This window comes from Haliotis asinina, chromosome 6 (genome assembly GCF_037392515.1).
Source record: "Haliotis asinina isolate JCU_RB_2024 chromosome 6, JCU_Hal_asi_v2, whole genome shotgun sequence".
In the NCBI taxonomy this organism is placed as follows: Eukaryota; Metazoa; Mollusca; class Gastropoda; order Lepetellida; family Haliotidae; genus Haliotis; species Haliotis asinina.
The window spans coordinates 41,933,237-41,953,158 of NC_090285.1; the positions used below are offsets into that span (position 1 = coordinate 41,933,237).

Genomic DNA, 19,922 nt, shown 5'->3' on the forward strand with positions numbered 1-19,922 from the left:
GACCTTTAACTATTATAAGTATATATTGGTAACACTGTATGACTTGGGTGTTTGTTATTGTATTCATATTGTGTGGATCATTGCTAGTGTAGTGGGGCACAGGGTTGCCTGCTCCTTGTCTGGTGTCAGTTATTTACACGACAGTATGTTATGGCTGGAATATTTTGACTTTGACATTAACAATGATTCACTCATTCACCCTCTTGGCAAGTCATGGAGAGAGTTTTCTGTGCTTTTTGTACTGCTTCCTTTTTGTGTCTGGAAATGTCAGATTTTGTCTTAAAGCAGCATATGTGGTGCTTAAGACCATGTTTATCCAGAATGGACTAATGAACCAGGATCATTAATTAGATTATTTCACCAAAAAGCAAATGTCAAGGTACATGTCTATCAAAAATCCATGGTTCCAAAGTGTTGTAATGAGGAGTCACTGGTGTTAATATTTAACTGTGTACTCCAGGTTGTGTACTCCAGGTTGTCTGAGCTGTAGTTGTGATCTATACGACCTTGTCAGAGTTTAACTTGGGAGTGATAAAAAGTACAAAAGATCCATGAAATCAGTTAAGTGCTTCTCTTGGAAGGACAATTTTTCTGAAATATCCTAAAAGGAGAATGTTCTGTCAGTGAAACAAATATTTTGTTTTGTCCATGAGAGAAAGGGACATGCATGCCTCTTTAAGTCACCACATATGACCAATTTGTGGCAGGTTAGTGAATATGACCAGTTGATGAAGTAAGATTGGTTTCCAGAAAGTACTTGATATGGAATATCATTGGTGCATAGTCTCTTGACCTTGTGCTGTTGAATTTAAGTTAGACCTTTGGTGGTAGATGGTTTGACCTCATCAATTACAATTAGACTCTAAATGTGATGACCTTTTCAAAATTAATTTCTTTTCAAACGTGAACATTACTTGTATTCTAAAGGCATAAATGTTGGTATAAAACCTAATGGTTATACAAAGGCAATAACACCACAGATTCAATGGATAGCATACATGTAGTGCATGAAGGAATTTGAACTGAGACAATAGTGCAGGGTGTTAGATCTATGGTTTCATGTTGATATGTTAGCATGGTTTCCTTGGTGATTTGAAGTTCACATGGTTACACACATGCTTAGCACTTCAACAAGCTAAACTCATTTCCTCTTTCTGTGTTTCAGAGTAACCTAAAGCATTTTATCGAGCTAGTGAAGAAAGGAGACTTGGATAAGATCAGCAAACTGACCAGTAAGGGCCTTGACCCCAACTTCCACGACCATGAGACTGGAGGTGAGTTGAGGATGGCTTTAGTATGAGTGGTCATTGATATAGTGTATTCAACATGAGTACACTGCAACATTTTACTTGGCAAGACAGATGGATGGAAAAGTTTTGGTGAATTCTATAAGGTCACAACAAACTAATTGGTTTTCACTGTAACCTTGTCATCATTATTACCCTAATATATTTCCTGATCATCTACAAGTTGTCTAAAATTAGATTTAATAACATAGACCTTGAAATATATGAGGTCTGTACATGTATTAAATTCAAATGATTTTCAAACTAGCCTGTGTAAGAATAGGCTTCCAACCCCAGATATAATTTGATTGCAAAGTATGCATATGGAGAACAATGTATTTCTTATGATCCCTGTAATTGAACTTGTAAATCATTGGAGGACAAATGCAGATCTGATTCTGCTTCTACACCAGGTAAACCATCTGACATCTCTGATACTTTTACATCACGTGCACACACATGTCTTCTTCCAGAAACTATTCATACTCTGGACAGATGTAATTACTTGGCCTCTCTTGCCAAAGTGATATTAGCATCATGACTTTTGTAAGTGTGTGTTCAGGTATGAGAGTCAGAGCACTATGCCTTGTGTAAATCTTTCAAAGTGTACACAAACATCATTTGATGATGCATGTTGTATTTTTTTCAGAAACTCCCCTCACCCTCTCCATTACTCTGAGTAAGGAGAAGTCCCGTGAGATGATGATAATATTGGTGTCAGGTGGGGCACACCTTGACTTCCGTAACAAACGGGGTCTCACTCCCCTACACAAGGCTGCTGGACTGGGTAGCCTGGAGAATGTTAAGGTACTTGCTAGAGTTTATATGATTATTATGTATGTAAACATATGTAACACATCCACCGTGGCAGTTACTGTTAATCGTTTGTTGAAATACGTGGTAATAAGGCACGGACTATTGTTATCCTGTAATACTTCTGGAAAAGATGTAGAAAAACTAGCAATCTGGGATGAAGATAAAAGTGTGATGTAACAATGTTATATTGCAACCTACCATATTAGACAAACAACCAATTTGATCTTGTTTGTGAACTTTCATTTCTTACCAGAATTGTTCACATGAACATTACTTAACACCTGAATGTTACAGTTAAGCAATTTGGATTGCATGTTTTTCAAAACTATCAATGTCAGCCAAAACATTTTTAAGAAGTCCATTGCTGAAAAAAAGTTGAAAGAAAGGCAGCCTTTGATTTTTCCTTTGAAATCGAAATCAAAGAATTACTTCCCTTCTACTCTGAGGTTTTTGGTAATGACATTTAACATATTCTGTGGGAAGAATAAAAGAATATTTTTTATTGAACTCTGTACTCGAAATGTTGTGAAATGTTGGGTCTATGGATGTGTGATCCAAGTTAAAAAAAATCACAAAAATGTATGGTCATGTAGTGATGAATTGTTGTAATACTGTCAGACCCTCCTGGACCTGGGTGCATCACCTAACTACAAGGATCTACAAGGTCTCACTCCTCTCTACCATGCTGTGTGTAATGAAACCAACCCTCTGTGTACAGAGATGCTCCTGCATGAGAGAGCTTTCATTGGACTGCAAGATGAGCAGGGCTGGTTTGAGATACACCAGGTGGGACATCAGTGTTAAATGGGCACTGATTTAAAAAAAAACTGATAGGACTGAAAAATAACGAAGTCAGTGTACGTCATTATATTTTGGAAGTCAGTGTACGTCATTATGTTTTGTATTATAAACCTGATTAGTTCCTTGTCACATTTGTATTCAGTTTGAAAATTAATTTAAAAAAAACCACAAGGTCTGCTTATATTTATAGTGAATTTCTAACATGATTTTAATATATAAAAATTGTATAGATTGCCAATGGGAATCATATTTCACACACACTCTACGCACGACCTAGTGCATGTTTTCTGCAATACAGATTCTGCTGAATGCTACAAGAAATAAATTAAAACAAAATGCAAATATGAAGTGTAAGACAGATGAAAGCTATGGCAACAATGTCAGGCTATTACCGTGTTCAGGAATGTATCCATCAATATCCACATAAAAGAATGATATTCCATTCATCTGCATCTGGTAAATAATCCTGCTCTATGTCTTGTGTAATTCAACAGTCTAATATGCGAAAAAGTGATACATTGTTTGAAAATTTTTCACACTGGTGTATGTCTAATCTCATTGGTAAACCAGGACAGCACACCTGGCAACTAACTGTATGATGTCCGCCATTAGTTAGCCAATAATGAGCAACAATCAATCAGTCAAGACAGTGGTGGTTAATTCTTTGTAGGAAGGATGTTGTTTTACACTCATACTTTACAACAAGGTGTAGTCAGTATAGATTAGTAAATCTACACTCATAAACACTGCCTTTTTGACAAATCCACTGTGGAAGTAATTAATCCATCAGTGTGTTATTGGTTAATCCTTTGATCAATGTTTGTTTTTGTAACTCGGCTGATAAGCCCTCTTTCATCACTTTCATGCACATATTACATAACATGCAATACAGTTGCAACCACAGACCTTAATTTATACTGTTGAGTATTTACTCCAGACAGGAGAAATGCCAAATGGGAACCTTTGTCCTGTAATTTTACTAATTATACTCGTTATAAATTCATTAACTGACCATCAAGTGAATGATGACAAATAACACGTGTAGGTTTATACCATCAAACGCGAGTTACAGCAAGGAAGAATCTCTGTGTCGCATGCAGCCTGAAAACACTAATGGGCTGTAACTGGATGATACCAACGGAATTGCGTTCAAATACATAAGAAATACATTTAGGCATTTGCTGTGTACTTGGGTAAATGGGTATAATCAGTTTTTTTACATAAGAAACTTTTCAGATTTCTCTACCAATGGCAAAGCCGTTATTAGTTTATGAATTCAGATAAATCAAGTGAGTGTTTTTATTATCATGGATAATAAACCAGGGTTGTAGCTACCAAAATTTATGTATGATGTTTGCTATGTCAGCTGGACCAACCCTCAAAACTATCTAAATATAGAGCTTTGCAATCTCTCAGACTTGTATGAAAAGAATGGCTTGCTACTTGTATGTGGACATCAAATTTTCACATGACATGATTAAATATCGGGTGAAAAACACGGAAATAGGATCAAACTGGATCAGTCACCATACCATCAGGCATCAGAAAAACTAAAACTACCCTGCTGGGATATTTTGTAATAATCAGACCATGAATACCATGGATATTTTTAAATAACAGCATGTGATGGGTATCCAGCCTCCTCACTTTTTAGGGTGAAGAAATTCTGCTAATGTGAACAGGAGCCCAGCCCTGTCTCCGTCACGGTTGAGAGAGCGGGTGCTGACCAATTTGCTGCTTGGTTTCATAATTATCACAACCCTGTATCACTCACACGCTGTATTCAGCAAACATCCCCTTATTTACACATAGGAAACCTGATTTATTATGAAACACGTGTTATAACCAGTATAGCTTTCAAATGAAGTATCTGGATAATGAAATGTAATGGGCTGTCTTGTCTGTTTGTAGGTATAAGGATTCTTCACAGAATGCTTATATGAGTATTGTCAGAATTTCCAAGCTCGATTTCCCTCCATCAACTCTTAATATTGTAGACCCGTGAATGTCCCGGGGTTGAATAGGCTTTCAGCAACCCATGCTTGCCATAGGGCTACTGTGCTTGTCGTAAGAGGCGACTAACGGGATCGGGTGGTCAGGCTCGCTGACTTGGTTGACGCATGTCATCGGTTCCCAATTGCGCAGATCGATGCTCATGTTGTTTACAGACCGCCACCATATAGCTGCAATATTGGTGAGTGCATCGTAAAACTAAACTCACTCACTCACTTAATATTGTAATAATATCTAATTAGAGTATGATTGATATTGAACTGTCTTGAAGCAGTTAATTTCTGAAATTGTTTTCATTTGTCAGGCAGAACTGTAAGTCTGAATGAAAACTTGTTTTGTTTCTTACTGCATGATAGCTGCATTAGCTTCCTCTATTATCTCATGTTGTATGCCATGCTGCTATGTTCCAGGCCTGTAAGCATGGTCATGTACAGCATTTGGAACATCTGCTGTACTATGGGGCAGACATGGATGTTCAGAATGCCAGCGGGAACACTCCCCTACATGTGTGTGCTGTTTTCAACCAGGTAGGAAATACAATGAATTTTTATTTTAATAGAACTAACAACATAGTGTGCAATTTCAACACTAGTCAAAGGCATGAGTCAATTAAAGTTTCTGGAACCCTCCTAGTTCATCTGATACTAGGGAATAAGTACATGTACATGCATTACTAACATCTACTTGAGAAATGCCAAGTCTATTTGACTCTAGGCTCTACCACTCTGGTCAGTCTTTGTTATGTAGATATTCTGTTCTTTAACTGACATTGCAAGAGATAGGGAAGGACAGCTCTGTTTCACATGGCTGCTAAAGTGCAAATGTTCTGGTGCCGGGTCTATTTTATGGATTTTATGGATGCTTCTCATTCAGTGGATATTATTTTCTTCCATATTTTAAATTTGTGCATGTGTTATTTTTTATGGTGAGACAAAGTGAGAGCATGAATATGCTTTATTCCAGCTATAAACTTACAGAAATGAGTCCCACACATTGTACCATGTGTGGAATCAAACCCAGGTCTTTGGTGTGATAAAGCAAATGCTTTGGTCACCCTGAGTTGGTTGGGGTCTTATCCTGTTCATTAAATCATGGTATGTCATATTTTTGTGGAACAAAAACCCAGTGTAACTTATGAGTTGTTTCCACCTTATGTTCTACACTGAGCTTGATTTTGGTACGTATTTATGAAATCACAGAAGGTGGTAGTGGAAGGTGAAAAAAGGTGCACTGCATACACCCCTGATGAAGTGTAGGTGATATGAAATTCCATGTGAGGTTCATGGGTTGTGTAACTTCTCACACAGTCAGTGATTGTTTTCTATAAAAATAGAATTGCTTCTGTCTCAGAATATACCTCCACTGTTGCCAGGAATCATGTGCACGGGTGTTGCTGTTTCGGGGCTGCAACAAGGAGATCCTCAACTACAACAACCAGACAGCATTCCAGATTGCCATCATTGCCAACAACATTGACCTTGCAGAGATCATCAAGAATAATAAACCAGAGGATGCCGGTCTGTTTCGTGTCTCACTGTAAAATTATTTTGCTTATTTTCCACATTGAATGTTTATTTTGGCCTTTTGTCATACTTATATTTGTTACAACACTAGTTATATTTATTTATTTTGGCCTTTTGTTATGCATACATTTGTTACAACACAAGTTATATTTATTTTGGTCTTTTGTTATGCATACATTTGTTACAACACAAGTTGTATTTATTTTGGTATTTTGTTGTGCATACATGTGTTACAACACACACATTAAGTTATTAATATTTATTTTGGCCTTTTGTTATACCTATATTTGCTATAACAAAGGTTATATTTATTTTGGTCTTTTGCTCGTTTTTGTTTGGTCCTATATTTATCACAATACAAGGTATCTTTATTCAAGACTTAACATAGCATGCAAGAAAACAAGGCTATTTTAGTTTGTGGCCTTAAGACTTTTTCCTCATCTGGTATGATTTTATGAACAGTGCGAAAAATGATCTCTTATGTGTTTCTTGAATAACATCTTTAATGAACGCACTTTCATCAGTCCATCTCCAAGATGAACTGATGTAGTGGAAAATAACACACAAGAAATCAAACTGTATTATTACATGGTGTATCTAATAAGTAGTCATCTATTGTTGGTTATTTGTTTTGACAACTGTTAATGGGAGAGGCATGACATCATTGTTAAAGCTGTGACGTCATTAAATTAGATGTCATAGATCTTTGTCATCAGTGGAATCTTGCTGCATGTTAGAAATTGTTGGAAAAACATAAATGCGAACCTTATAGTTATTTTTTCATGAGCTAATCTGCTAAAATTATGACAATTATATTCAGATGGACATGTTTTCCATGTGCAGTTACAGTTTAAATGAGATCTTAGAGCTGGTTTCTGGTGCAGAAGTGATGACACAGTATGCATTCTGCTTATGTGCCTCTACAAAAAATATGAATGTCTTATTAACTAGTATACAGGGCAATTGAATGTACTTTTTCTCTGTTCACTTTTATCCCACAGCCTTTATTGCGGGGAAATATAGTTGATGTCTTTTCTGTCCATCTGTAATCATCTTGTTTCCAGAGCATAACTCAAAAACTGTTCAGTATTTTTCATCAAATATTGGTAAATACAACAAACAGACCCTAAGGTATTGCCTTTTGCTTTTGCCATGGAAATGATTTGGACTTAGTCTCAAAAAGGAGGAGTGGGCATCATTTCTGGAGCGTATCTCAAAAACCATTCAATATCATAGAACAGAATTTGGCAGATATATGAGACAGATCCCAAAGTGGTACCTTTTGCTATTTGCAGATTTTTGCCATTTTTATTTTTCTTGGTTTCCATGGAAGTGATTTGGATTTAGCCTCAAAAGGAAGGGATGAGCTTCATTTCTGGAGCATAATTTGAGAATGTATATTTTTCATGATTTCTGTTGAAACGATTCAGGCTTAGTCTAAAATACACCTGATGATTTGTTCTGTCAGATTTGTGGAGGATGGGGGGATATGTCATCTTCTGATGACTCTTGTGTGTTTGGAAACTTAGATTGAATTATTTAGAAAATTATTCAGAATACCAATGCTGGAAAAGTTACAAAGTTTTAGTACTGATTATTAACTACTTCAAAACATGTCCTTCAATACAGATGTCAAAATGATACGTGGATTTTGTGCAGCCAGCATGACTTCAGAAATATAAATTTCATTTTACAGTGCCATTTCGTGAGGTGCCCAAATACAGTGATAGAAGGAAAGGGTCCACCATGACACCAAGTATGCGAGCCATACATCGGAGTCGTAGTGATCCACGTCTCAACATCAGTGTCATCGAAGAACAAATGGTGAAACAGGGAATGTCCAATCAGATCTTACCACATATGACAGACACCTACTCTAATGGCTCATACCCTCCATCTCGGGAATATAATTCTGATTCGCCGCGATCTCTCAGTATCTCCAGCACTGGTTCAGGGCCAGGTGGGTACCAGCCTCTTATTAGACAGTTTTCTGGAAGTGTGTTGCTCAAGCTTGGTCCTTCCACTCATTGTGTTGTGTGTCATGCCGCTACAGAGTAGTTTGTTCTTTTTGGTTTATACATGAACATGTTATATAATTATTGCAAAATACTAGTAACATAATGAAATGGTCAAACATTCATGAATAATATGTTTATTAGTGTGCATGAGGAAATGCATCTAACTACATACATGTTCATGTGTAAACTATACATGTAGTGACGTTGTTAATTTATCGCATAGGCTGTTTCTTCTTTTAGGTATTACTCTGTTCAAAAAGGCTTTACCTTATGGTCAGGTTATTAAGAACATTTTAAATGTTCCTATCAATGAGTGAGTGTGGTTTTATGCTGCTTTAGCCCCATACTCTAGCAATATCATGGCGGGGACGCTAATGTGAAAGATCTGAGTGCCACAACATGCTGTATTTGTTTTGTGGATGTGAAATATAATATATGAAAAGGGGTCGATAACAAACCTGACCAGTCACTTAAAAAGAAAACATCATGTGGATGTCACTGACATCTTTGAGTCAAAAACTGAAACAACAGTAGATAAATCCGGCACATTTGGATAGCTGAAACTAGTGATGCTGGAAACAAATCTAAATTAAATGACACTTGGAAAAAGGCAATAGCCAAGGCTATTGATGGTAACCTGACTTATGATATGCATCCATATTCTACTGTTCCAAGATGATTGTTTCAAGTGTATGATCAGTGTTCCTGGAACCAAGATATAGTCTTCCAAGTTTGACATATTCCAGCCAGACTGTGACACCAGAAATATTGAAAAATGTTATGTGGATATGCTTGTGTTTCTTTCTAAAATATGATCATTCCCAATGATATGCATTGAATCTGTCAGAAAGCACATTTTGACTTTTGAAATTTGTACTTATTTATTTACTTTTAAGATCTGCACTGACTACCACTGAGAGTCTTAGATTACTCTGTATGAGTTTGACTTTTGAAACTATTTACTTTATTGTCTTTGGCAAGGGGACAAGAAATCAAAAAGTGCTCTTCTCTGTTTAAACATCATATTTTATTTGTTTGAAAAAGGTTCCATCATTTAATTCCTAATTTGCTAGTAAAATCTTGGAAACTGTTTTCAGCGTGATATATCTTGTTGGGTAAACTCTGAGAGTTAAATGAAATCTCATGTTTTTACTTATACTGAGAATCAAATTGAAAATTATTGAATCGAGGGTCCAACATTGAAAATAAAATGGAATTGAAGTCTTGATGAATCGTTGCAGTCCTAAAGGTAATGTGTTCACTAAGTAAGGAGTGCATATCAAAATGTATCTAAGTACCACAAACAGTTTCATAAATCATGTTTGTTGATGTACAAGCAAAACAATACAGCGCCATACATCTACCAGCAAAAACATTAGGTGCTGTCATTGTCAGTCTATATACAAATGAACCTGTGTTTGTTTCCCATCAGCCAGGAACACTGTGTACCATAGCCAGGCAGAAAGGAGTCCAATTTCATTAAGCTCTTCTGTATATTAGCAATGGTCTACCTTGGCCTCCACTGATGACATTTGATATTGTTAGTTGTGCAGTTACCATGCTTCCAGCCTTACTTTGTGCTAGCTTTCAACAAATACGCCTTATCCCCACTCTAGCTTGGCATAGGAAGAAACAGCTGAGATTTTACAAGTATTCTGGTAAGATGTAGTCTTAGAAGTACATGTATATATAACCTGGTGGAGTTTGATAAGGTTATGCTCAGGAACAACTTCTTTCTTGTATTTGTTCCCTGCAGTATGGGTAATTTAACATATGCTTGAATGGATATAAGTGGTATGTGTTTGGTGTCTGTTTTGAGGAAGATATTTTACTTGCTTGTCCTTTTCAGAGAAAAATATTAAGAGAGAAGAATGGGGTCAGACTTTAACACTGTAACAACTGCAGACGTCTTGAGTTCAAGACTGTTAGTCCTGTTTGAAAAAACACAGTCTAAGCATATATGTGCTTGAATACATATATATGTTAAAAGATTGGTCCTAATGCTAGAACAAATAGTAAGCTTAAAGTCTTGAAACATATTACAATACCTTTCCTTTCCATAGCTTCAGAAAATTATTTATTCACTATTATGTCCTTTTTTTCCCGTTTTTTTTAAGTTTGTAACATTTAAGAATTTTTTAAAATCTAACTTAAGTCCTCAACTAATCCTGATGCTATTTGCTACTTGATGTTTCACCCTTTCCTTCTTTAAGAGATACCAATCACTGCCACGGGCATTTACACCATACTGACAGAAAGATATACACCATCATAGCATACTTACTGATCGTCTCAAAACTTCAGGATTTGTGGGTGCTGTAATACTATCTACAGTGTGTCAAAATATATTAATATATGCTGTTGTCTTTGTGCTAAAAGTGTGACAAGAACACAAAGTCTTGATTGATTGTTATAGAAATCTGTTGTGTTGTGACGATCCCTTATATATCTTAGCCTTCATTCATCAAGTCATGTTTTCACATTCAACTATGTTACTAGAAGTCTAGTACTCATTATATTTAGAAGTCTAGTACTCATTATATTCATATGTAAAATACTGCCAGATTTTCATCCTGATTTGTTTGTATTACATTGTGAATACCAGACCTGAAGTTTCCTCTCTTTTTTAATTTGTGAAATTACTGAATGTTTACAGATATTGAAGACATAGTGACTGTCTCTTATCATTAAGGCCTTTGACCATGGAGTCCATTTATCTGGTCACCTGAAATTTTATTCAGCTTTTTGTCTTTGAAATATATATTATTAATTTTCATCTGAATAGATTATAAATCTTAACATTTTGTAATTTATATTATGCACCAGCAGAGTTTATGGTGAATTCAGTCAGTCAGTCTCAGTCCCAGTGCATGGATGAAAAACTAGCATGTCATTTATATTGCTTTGTGCTTGTCTGTAGTTTATTTAGTTTGTACTGGAGATGCTGCCATAAAGATTTTATGTAGCTTCAACTGCCTCCTTCTGCAGGTGTCATACCATCATCTCGATATGAATACGAAAGAACACGTCTCTATCCGGCTATCCCAAGTCGCTTTGTTGTCTGTGTAAAAAAATACCAACCAGTACACACGGCAGAGTTGAAGCTTAGGAAAGGAGATATTATACAAGGTCTATCAGGGCTTTGTTTTATGCATGATCAACATTAAATGCACCTTCTTTCTTTCTGATTCTCTCATTCACACTATCCTTATCTATTTCAAGTTTGAGCATGTACACAACTAACATTTGCAGTTAATTCCATATTCAGTTAAAGAGGATTATGGTTTCTTCATTTGTTTGTTTCTTCCAAACCTGTTCCTCGAAATATTGGTGATCATCTGTTTTAGTGCTATTTGCATTGTTTTTCTCAGACACTTCTAAGCTGACCAATACCTGTATAGGTAGACAAATAAGCATGAGTTTTGAATTTGAATTCATGATCCTCTTTTAAGATATGTTCACTGATGTGATCAAAACACAGAGGCTGTGTTCCACAATGGGGTTAAGACTTCAGTTAAAGTATCAGAAATTATTGTGTAAGCACTCTTCTTCACTGCTGTAACAAAACCCCTTTGTGTCAGATATATGAGCCATTATTATCATGAAAGATATTTTGTGTGTCCTTAAATTCTTACTTAAATACTTAAAGACATTATTTCGTGTGCATGGTGAATCATATGAGAAGCCCGTAATAAATCATAATGTGAAGATGATAAGGAACATAATCTTCCCTTTCAGATATTTCTAATTTGTAATATCTATCTAATTTTCAGATCTCTATAGATAGTATTTACTATAATCTCTCATGCAGTGAGTTAGTTTGCGATTCAGATTTTGGAGTTACCTCCCTTTCAGTGTTTAAGACTGGAACCCAGTTTGTAAAGTTTCTCACTGCCTGAAAGATTCTTGTATACATTTCCTCTGTTACCATGATTCTGGCTTGTTCTATCATCCTCTGTCTCATGCATATTGTTGGCATGACAGCAGTATATTCTATATAGACTTACTTTGACTAATCTGAGATTAACATCACCATAGTAAGTGACTCATGGTTACACATTGTACTGGATTTTATATTTATTTCTTTATTTCTTTATTTCCATGACATTTTTAAAGGTATATATTATGAAAGTTAGAATAACTTGAAGAATGATATCCATAGTGGAAAACAAGTAACAGTTGTTTTCTTCACATTTCAAGATTCTCAACAACTAAGCGTGTGAAAGTGAAAATGCATACTTCACCTGATATTCTGGTTTAAGTTCTACCTCTCAATTTCCTAATTTGTACTCAAAATGTCATTAACATTTTTATGGGCATTTATTGTCTTAATTGTTACAGCACCTACTATTTAATGTTTTTGTTTTGGGCAGTTTGTAAATAGTCCTGAACTAAGTAAACCCATAGAGAACAACAGTTTTTGTGACGTAAGTCATTATCATAAATGAGGTATGTCATGAATACAACAATAAACAACTTGTCATATTTCAGTAATGACGTACCACATGCAGCAGGTTAACACCTTAATGATAAAGAGTATATACGATCCAAATCATTGTAATGTGCTTTTGCTAAACATGAATTTGTTTGATAATGATGAGCATTTGTGTTTCAGTTTTAAGTGTTGGGGATCAGGGATATTATGAAGGCCGAACTGATAGGGGAAAAGAGGGATGGTTCCCAGGGAGCAATGTGAAGGACATCACTTTACGTAGAGGTATGATACATTTGTTCTTTAATGATAACCATTTCTGTACAGGCAACAGTTTGAGTGTCATAGAAGTAATGTGTAGGGATCTGGCCAGTTGTAAGTCAGGTCCCTGTTTCATAAAATGGTCATGACTCTGAGATTGTGTAAATATTTTATCATAGACTTGAGTCATAGCACTATGAGCATTTTGTGAAACAAAGCCCTGATGTCTGTACAGTATTAATACCAACATCAATCTTACAATTGCTTATTATGCAGGGTCATATTTAGACATCTAAGAGGAAAACATTCAGTTTCCAACCTTAGTTCCATGTTACAATGTATGCATTGTAACATTCAGTCTTATCATGATCCAGGTAAAGATTTTTGAAATTTTGCCAGATATGTGTTTATTTATTGTGATATAATTATTGCCAAATGCTTGAATGTGATGCAGTCAAGGTAAATTGGGCAATTGAAAATTGTATCGAGTCTAGGTATAAATGCAGTAACAGGTGCCTTGAGAGAAACAGATGTTAGTGGGTAATCATTAACTGCAAGGTTCCGTCACTTTAAAGATTCTGAGCAGATTAAGTAAAGTTGTGTTTGACAGCCTTGAATCAAAATTGCTAGGACTACTTTATTAAGTGAAGTCCCCCTTTAAGCTGAGCTAGAGATTGAACAAGTATGGCAAACATTTAATAAATTTAATAAGAAAATGTAGCAGTGTTTTACATATTTTTTAGATAAATCATTTTAAAAGTTTTGTTTCAATGTTTTTTGAAAGACATGAAATAATTATCAAAATTATGCTTGCAGCTGGTTCTATGGGTGACCTACTCAACAGTGATACTGTTACTCTCAATAAAAACACACTGGCGGCTCTCATCAATGCAGATGACCAGTAAGTACATAGTTATCTCCCTTGAAACAATTTTAGGTGACTGCATTTCTGTTTGTCTATTGTTCTCATTCAACAATGGCATCTTCTCCTGAGGGCTAAAACCCACAATTGTCCTTTTTTTATCTTTTTGAAATTATGAAATTTTGAGTTTATCAGGGACATAAATCTATTGTTTGCTATGTGAGTGAAAGCTCTTAGGGCTCAGGGTTGGGGAGGTGGTGTTAGGGTGGGAGTGTTATGATGTTTCTAGTCTGTTGTAGTCTCTGAAATTGGGTACCTTTGTCAGTATGCTGTATATTTATGTTTAGTCAGCAAAAATGTCGTAGAGAGGCCTTGCACTCCGTAACTTTAAATGGAATATCATGTCTTTGCAAATGCAGATTCTCAGTCTGTTTAAGTGAGTGAGTGAATTGAGTTTTACGCCGCACTTAGCAACATTCCAGCTATATGGCGGCGGTCTGTTAATAATCGAGTCTGGATCAGACACAATCCAGTGATCAACAGCATAAGCATCGATCTGCACAATTGGCAACCGATGACATGTGTCAACCAAGTCAGCGAGCCTGTCCACCCGATCCCGTCGCCTCTTTCGACAGGCATAGTCGCCTTTTATGTCAAGCATGGGTTGCTGAAGGCCTGTCGTTCCCCGGGACCTTCACAGGTTCACAAGATTTTAGCTTGATTTCGTTAAAGAGTCCATTTTTTTCCTCTTGAACATTGACTACATTTGACTCATCTTACATTGACAATTTGCATTTTTAGTTTGTTGTAAGATTAACTTTATACCCATTCTAACTCTATTTAAAGTCAAATTTGTGAAGGGAATGGAGTTGATAATATCCTTTGATTATTTCTTTTGATTAAAGTTGAAAGATTGAAAAATGCAGATTTACATTTGTACAGATAGCAACTCACAAATGTACACAGTTTATGGTTAAAGTTTGTCTGCTTGACTGGAAGTGTGCATTTTTAACTCTTGAGAGTATTTGTTTCCTTATATTAGAAATGTTGACCTTTGTATACCTGTGGTATCTCTCTGTGTGCATCAAAACTTGCCTATGCTGTTGGCCCTTGGGTGAATACTCACTGTTTTTAGCATATAGCAATTCCAACTGTTACACTATCATCAAGCATTCTGGTAATATTTTCTACAAGTTAAGTTGACAGAAGGCCGATAGATGAGTTTACTTGTCAGAATTTCAAACTTAGCATATGTCCTTTTCTGTAGATATTTTGAATCAGGGTTCATTTATCACTGAGATAGGAACATGACATGTGATCCTAGGTCAAGGCAAAGAGAAATATTAACAAAATCAATCAGTGAATGCCTTAACTCTCTACATTGAAGAATTAATAAGATTGATGTGGGATGCATACAGTTTAAATGCTGACCAGCCAACAGTTTGATAAAACTCCTTTTGGCTGTATCAGGTCATCCTCGATAATCTCCAGGGTATACGTTCTAATAAGTCTCCACTATACCCTGGATGCATCTATGGGTCTGCCCGATAATTTTACTACCTCCCTTTGCTGGCTCTGCATTCTCACAGTAGCCAATCAGCTAGGCCATCATTATAACCGAGCTTGCCAGTGTCGACATAGGTAGCAGTCGCAGTGCGACTCAGATTTTAGGGAAATCATACAAACAAACTGACAGGTCCGAAACTTTAAAACAACATATGCAAGAACTCCTTCTAACTCTTCCAGAGAACCTCTGCATGATTTGTGTTGCCAAGTTTAATCGGTTAGATAATTTAAAAAAACGAAAGTGAGGTGTGATTGGTTTACTCAGTTTCCCAGTGTAGACACCTAATTGGATAAAAAGACAGCCAAGGGAGGTAATACATTTACTGGGCAGAGACGTAGATGCGTCCAGGATATAGTGAAGACTTATTGGAAAGTGTACCCTGGAGATATAGAGGATGGTATCACGTATAATGCTTCATTTATTCACAGTGTAGAATATTCACAGACATCTACATTATAAGTTGTTCACTGGTCATGGGTCCCATTTTGAACTGTTTGAAGCATGGGTATCAGATCGTGCACTTCAGACAACCTGTGTGAATCAAATAATTCCAATCTTGCATCTAACTGTTTTCCCTCCAGGTGTTAGTAAAGTCAGTGCAGTGTAATTCCCTTTCTTAGTATTCACATGGACTACATTTGAACATTCTGTCAAAAATCTATTGGAATGCAAGGCAAATCATATAGCCATCACTAGATTTTGCAGAGGACACAAGAAAAACAGATTTAGAGTTATGTCCCTTCCATCAATTTGCATTCGCAAAACGCTGATAATTTCTGTGTAGCATGTGTGATTTGATATTATTCGAGACACAGAAGTACTACCATGAAGTAAGAGTTGCGATTGTCAGTAGGGCACATTAAAATGTACCCTGCTTATAAGTGGAGTACATTGAGAATATTAGAAAAACACCTAGAAAATGACTTTAAAGGGTGAGGTAAAATAATGGATCATGTACATCAATTAAATGTTGATGCAGAAATTCTGCAATGTTTCTTTTAATAAACATAGTAATTTCCTGTTTACAGTGTTTGAAATTGGTGTGTCAAATAAATACAACAATTCTTATTTTACCTCACACATAAATGTTGTTTTCGGATTGGCTAAGCACTCTTCTATTATTTCCAGTGTACTTCATTGGCAGCATATTCAGTACTTCGTGGTTGATGTACCCTCAATGTTTGTCTATGTTCCTCTCACCCTTCAGGCTCAGGGAACATAAACAAACATGAAGGGTACAACAACCCATGCCCCCCTCGTGACCAGTGAACAACTTGTGTCTTCTTGCAGTAGTCTACAATAGTGACGTGACTGACATGCTCTGACCTATTCAGTGCGTGGAGCAGTGAAGATAGGATTACAGATTCCTAGACCTCATAACTGTCATTTAATCTTGAGCATTTTCGTCTTCTTTATTTCTATGAATTTTCAGAACTATATTAGAGACATATGCTTGTAGATTCAACAGGTTATAAGGCAGAGAAAAATGCAAGAAAATATGTGTAGTTACTACAGGTAATGAAACATGATATGTTGTAAGTGATTCTGAAAGATAGTTCTGAACTACTGAGTAGCAATACAGCTGCAATAATCTTGAGTGTGACATTAAACACTATTTCACCTTGCCCTCCTCTGTTCAACATGAAGTGGGAAATAGGCAGTTCTTATTCCCCACAAAATAAGCAACTAAAAACAATCATGTCTGATATATAAAAAGGAAAAAACCCAACAGAAACTGTTCTTTATACCAATGAATATACTGTTAAAGTGTACACTTATCATATTCACAGAAAGAGTGAATGCAAACACAATAGAAGTTTCTTTACAATGGAAGTTCTTTCTAGTGGATGACTGAAGGTCTGTTCTTTCTACAGTAGACTCTGGCAATATTGGCCTCTGTAAACATCGGCATTCTGTCTACAACGGCACAAAGTTTCAGTCCCGGCAGAAATGCACTTAATTATCATATAGAAACATCTGTAAACATGGGCTTCTGTCTACTCCGGATAAAGGCATTGTTTTTCAGTCCCAACGAACAAATGGTTATGAAAACAAATCCATAAAAACCGGCACATGAAAAACTGCGCAACCCTTTGATGCAGTTAGGTCCAAATGATGTAACAACACAATTCGCGGTTACTACCCGAGATTATTCAGAAAGGGGAAGTGTCAATTAGTGTCTTGTTAATTAGTGAGTGATACGTGTCCCTTACATAGAGTGATGAATAGTGGGCACTGTAACAATACATTTCCCGATATTATTCAGAAACGGGAAATGTCAATCAGTATCTTGTTAACTAGTAGGTGTCACATACATAGAGTAATTAGAAGGTATTTAAGGTAAAATTGTATAATATCAGTAGTGTAACCAGATTTGCCAAAATGTCTTGGCCCGCAAAATGTGCAAGATGTGAGTTGACACTTCAACAAAAAGTGCAGCTGATAGAAGATTTGGATAAAATGCCTCAATCCACACAGAAAACATGTGCACTCAGATTAAACACTTCACATCTAGCCAGGAAGTACGACTTCTACATCATGTGCAGAACTTGGAAAGTGCAGTGGAAGACATTGCTCTTGAGGCATCGATGCAGAAAATACAATGCAAGATCAGTAACTTTTTTACAGTGTGAACAACCTTGTTATTACCTGAATGTGTAATAAATTACTGCATTCTGACACTGTTCCTTATTCAAAGATGTTGTTAATGGTAACGAGACAGTACGACTTCCGTTGTGCGTTGGTGTAATGAGGCAAACTGCCTATACCTGCACTTTTTCAAAACCGGCATTTTTATTTGGTCCCGAGTGGTGCCGGTATTGACAGAGTCCACTGTATTAATACAAATTTCTGACATATGTATTCTGGGTGTCTTTATCCTATAACAATAATATTTAAACTTTAAATGTTTTGCTGTTTAAGACATAGATACTGAGCATGAAAAACTTGAGTTTGACAAAAACATGCAGTAACTTTATAGTGACAGGTGTGTTTGAGTGATCTGAAGAAACCAAGAACAGCTTCTTACATCTGTTCAGAAAGTATATTCTGTTTATTGTAGGTCTAGAACAAATACTTGATTCACCTTGGATTACCCCCATGATGCCAGTTATACTCCACCATCCCTTCTTTCCACCCTGTCCATCCTAATCAGATATATCCCTCCCTAGCAGTGATATCAGTCCCTACTCCATCGCCTTGTTCAAGTTGAAGGACCACTACACTAGGCAACAATTTGTGGAATGTGTGATAATCTGTCTCCAGTTGACTTGTGTGTGCAGATTTGTTTGTGGGTCAGCATGTTGTGACTTGTAATCAAGACTGCTTGCACTGTTGTCATCATATGCTTCTCTGGGTACAGTATGCTGAAAATTAACAGGATACATGATATCTCACATGATGCATGAAAACAAGACGCTCTGAAGGGTTCCCTGTTTCCTTGTTCTTAGTAGGAGTGTCGATGTGGTGAAAAGGCTTATGTAACTTTTATCACACCTAGATAACTGCCATATCAGTTGTATAATGTAAACACGAGTTGACATGCAGAGTAGGTGTTATAAGGTGAGGGTTATTTTCAACTTTGGAGAGCTGGGCAAAAGCAATTTTCTAGGCAAAAGCAAAGTTTGTCAAATTTAGAACCACATCCTTAAATAATTTAGACCCATTCGTATCTTGTACATTGTACAAATGATAGATATTTGAAACATTAGACGTGGAAGAAAGGTGTGTGAATATTGTGTATGATTGTAATTGTTACAGAAAGAAGCACCATTTAGATAAGTACAGGGATCATCTTTCTGACTGACATCCTAGAAATGCTGAATACATATCTGTACTGTATTTGTTTTGCAAACACTGTCAGCAGTGTGTGGCCAGCTACTACAGTGGTTATTTTGAGGAGGGAGGTATGTGTGTATGGTTAAGAAGGGTATGGAGGTAATGACCGGAGATGCAAGGCTGTGTCTGACAACACTGGAGGGTGGAGGCTGACAAGATTAAATTATTATGCTGCCAGACATGGAAAGATTTTGGCCTGATAGTGTGACCTCATTAATGAATTAGATGTAAAAATGGGTTGGGTTATTATTTTATGCTGTCACATTTAATGAATATTGTAGGATGATAAGGTAATAACTGCTTGACACATTTTTGCAACTTATTCACATACATTAACACACAAAGGTATGCCCATAAATGTATGCTTAACCTCAACTGAGGTGAATTCTGGCAGAGTAACAGGCATTTCAGATAATGGTCACAGTAATAGAAATACCAGGAGAACGATAAAGACAAACCAAATGGATATAAACTCTTGCTTTATTGTCAGACAAGGTTTCAGTGTA

At 36.3% G+C, this 19,922-nt stretch overlaps 1 protein-coding gene across 2 annotated transcripts in view; it reads left to right on the plus strand.

Moving 5' to 3' along the window:
• LOC137286760 (SH3 and multiple ankyrin repeat domains protein 3-like) overlaps nucleotides 1–19,922 on the plus strand; it is a 100,287-nt gene that overhangs the window by 39,682 nt on the left and 40,683 nt on the right. Inside the window, exons 5-13 of one of the 2 annotated variants that reach the window (XM_067818739.1) lie at nucleotides 1,166–1,274; nucleotides 1,936–2,093; nucleotides 2,721–2,888; nucleotides 5,327–5,443; nucleotides 6,289–6,433; nucleotides 8,136–8,399; nucleotides 11,446–11,586; nucleotides 13,073–13,174; nucleotides 13,967–14,051. In XM_067818739.1, coding sequence (XP_067674840.1) covers nucleotides 1,166–1,274; nucleotides 1,936–2,093; nucleotides 2,721–2,888; nucleotides 5,327–5,443; nucleotides 6,289–6,433; nucleotides 8,136–8,399; nucleotides 11,446–11,586; nucleotides 13,073–13,174; nucleotides 13,967–14,051 — 1,289 coding nt within the window. The remainder of the gene's footprint in view (nucleotides 1–1,165; nucleotides 1,275–1,935; nucleotides 2,094–2,720; nucleotides 2,889–5,326; nucleotides 5,444–6,288; nucleotides 6,434–8,135; nucleotides 8,400–11,445; nucleotides 11,587–13,072; nucleotides 13,175–13,966; nucleotides 14,052–19,922) is intronic. The other variant, XM_067818740.1, reaches the window with a different exon arrangement.